The sequence below is a fragment of the Arachis hypogaea genome, chromosome 13 (assembly GCF_003086295.3).
Source record: "Arachis hypogaea cultivar Tifrunner chromosome 13, arahy.Tifrunner.gnm2.J5K5, whole genome shotgun sequence".
NCBI lineage: Eukaryota > Viridiplantae > Streptophyta > Magnoliopsida > Fabales > Fabaceae > Arachis > Arachis hypogaea.
In genome coordinates, this window is record NC_092048.1 from 139459079 (window position 1) to 139462099 (window position 3021).

A 3021-nucleotide genomic window follows, 5' to 3' on the forward strand; every position below is an offset into this window, starting at 1 on the left:
TAATCCCGTTTATAAAATAAATGATGATAAATTATATTTTATCCTCTAAAATAAAATTTAAAATTTAGAGAATTTAAATGAGTGTATATTGCCCTTAAAAGACAGTTGACCGATAATTATTTTCACAACACAAATAAATATAAATAATAATTGATATTAATGAATGTAATGAGAGAGAGAGAGAGAGAAGCAGAAGGAGAAAGAAAACTGAAATTAAAGCACCTAGCTCACTGAATTAAGCAGGGATAGTGAGACACAGAGATCGGAGGAGTTTTGAGCTTAACCCTAATTTGTGACGCTCCTTAACACCAACATTGCATTGTTGTAGAGACTAGAGAGAGAAGGGGCTATGGGGAAGATGATGCTGTGCACGCTGGGCATCCATACCTTCCGCCTTCGGAATCTGGCTCACCTTGCCGTCTTCTGGCACCAAATGCGTCTCCGAAGAAATCCAAACCAACGTCGTCGTTTTAACCGATTACGTCGTCATTCCCGATGGCTCTTCCCTTCAACCCTCCATCGGTGTCAAGGTACACACACATTTCTTTCCTGCGTCGCTCTTTAAATTCCAGATCAGATTTCTTTCCATTATGAGAATTCGAGGTGGGAGTGTATTGTGTTCCTATTCATGAACTTGTTGCTGTCGATTTGCCTTGGCCGATTGGTTGTTAGGGGGAAATTTTTATTTATTTGTAGAATTAGTTGGTGTCCATAATGTTATATAAAAGCGTAAATGTTGACTATGGCTATCATCACGTTTAGGTTTGTTATTACTAGTATCAGTTAATGACCTAATGCAAACTTCTCCAAATTTGTTGTTTTATCATGTATGCTTAGTTCTGCAGCTGGAGAGGCTTAAAGCTTAATCATTGTTCTAATCATACCCTCAAATCTGCCCCTTATTTGTGCATTCCTCCTGTTGAGTCCATTGAGAGTTATTGAATTATTGTGAAAATCATGCACTTATGCCAATAGATTAATTTCTGCCGTTGAGACTAAAATCGCATTATCTTGATGATAGAACATTTTTTTCTTTTGGGGTTTCCAATTGATGGAGTTTCGTGTCAATTGTCAAACCCTGAACATACTTCAAGTTCATAAAGCTAGAAAACTGTTAGTGTTACAAGAGAAGTGGCATCATGATATAACTGTTATGTTGGTGCTTGGATGACTATCTTTTCACATCAGCTTGTTGAATAGTTTTATACTTGTCTGTTTGTTTTTAATAGTAATATGTTATATTTTAGGTGACATCACCATATGGAAACAATCTTTATTACAAGGAGAATACAACACATGGTAATTTTGCATTTACAACTCAAGAAACTGGGAACTACCTCGCATGTTTCTGGATTGATCCCCATTATCAGGGAGCTAAAGAGGTCAGTGTGAGTCTTGATTGGAAAACTGGAATTGCAGCCAAGGATTGGGAGTCGGTTGCCAGAAAAGAGAAGATTGAGGTAAATATCCAAGTGACATCTATAACTTTTATCTACCTGTGAACATTGTCTACAACATGTATATGAGTTTCACAAGGCTGGCATTTATTCAAGGCATCATAAGGAAGGAGTTTAAGCATGAGTTGAAAATGTTTTTTAGCTGCATCCTTGGTTTCTTAGTTTCATTGAATTGATTTTCACTATAACGGGAAATATTTTTGTAGTTATACGCACATTGAAATTCATATATATATATATATATATCGTTTCTTTTGATTTCTCCTTTCTACTGATTGTTTTTCCCGTACATTGATACTGCATAGGGAGTTGAACTTGAGCTGAGAAAGCTAGAAGGAGCAGTAGAGGCCATCCATGAGAATTTGCTTTATTTGAAGGGCAGGTAACCTGATCATGTCAACATGACAACATCTCCTGCCCCCAAAAAAATATTTTATTTTATTTTTCGCAAAATATCGAAATTTTTTGTTTTGATTTTGTTTCATTTTTTTTTTTTGAATTTTTAACTCAGGGAAGCAGAGATGAGGGCTGTGAGTGAAAGAACGAATGCCAGGGTGGCATGGTTTAGTATAATGTCCTTGGGCATCTGCATCGGAGTTTCGGGTTTGCAATTGTGGCATTTGAAGAGATTCTTCCAGAAGAAGAAGCTAATCTAAACTGTGCTAGTGTTAGCTTAATATCATTAGTGAAACAAAGAAAGGTATAATAATATATAAGCATTTTCATCAAGTATACTCACAAGTTGTAGCTGGAAAGATTTTGATAACATATGTAGCGTTTCCAGATCTTCTTATACACAAGTTCCTTTTTTATTTTCAAAATTAATGCTTTATAATATATGAATATAATATAATTATTATACTGGATTATGTTACATGATATGGTTTATGAGAACTGTTAGACAGAAGGGAAATAACACAGCACAAACCCTTTAAGGGTCAGAGTGAGAGCATGACAACAATTGCAGACTTCACTCTTGTTGAACCTCATTACTATGATGCTAACCTTGTAGATGGATTCAATTTGCCTATAGCAATAGCAGTAAAAGTGAAACCTGTTAATGGCACTGGAAATTGCTTTGAGGCAGAGTTGGCTGGCATTAGAGGCAGAGCATTGTATTGATTAAACAAAAAATACTACAGGGCCACCAAAAATCAGTTACCAAATATTTTTGTCTATATACATATGTTGTTTTATACGTTTTTAATGTATATTTTGTATTGCGCCATGTATTTTATACAATTAGTTAATTTGGTAATTGATTTTTAGTGTACTCATAGTATAATTGATTTACGGTTATTTTGAGCATTCTAATGTTTTCCGGCCATAACTATCCAGTAATCTTGTAATGCTAAAACAAATGTTGATTTGGCCACCATGGAAAACAATAATCCTAATGAAATAATTGCAAGTTATGTTATTCCGGTCCATAAGGAGTTCTTAAAATAAGGTACTTTTTTTTCACACAACACAAATGTATGAGACTAGTTTATGCTTTCCGTTAATTAGTATCAAACAACCAAAAGGCTTATGATTCACGTGAATGAGGATGTTTTGCACTCCA

The 3021-nt window shown here is 34.9% G+C and overlaps 1 protein-coding gene across 1 annotated transcript; it reads left to right on the forward strand.

Annotated features, from left to right (window-relative positions):
* Positions 1–365: 365 nt before the first annotated feature.
* Positions 366–2715, forward strand: LOC112783489 (transmembrane emp24 domain-containing protein p24delta3; the record flags this gene model as incomplete). Its single annotated transcript, XM_025826462.3, has 4 exons — positions 366–530; positions 1248–1460; positions 1763–1839; positions 1969–2715. Coding segments are annotated over 4 exons (600 nt in total), but the record flags the coding sequence as incomplete, so codon positions are not given.
* Between the last annotated feature and the right edge of the window lie 306 nt (positions 2716–3021).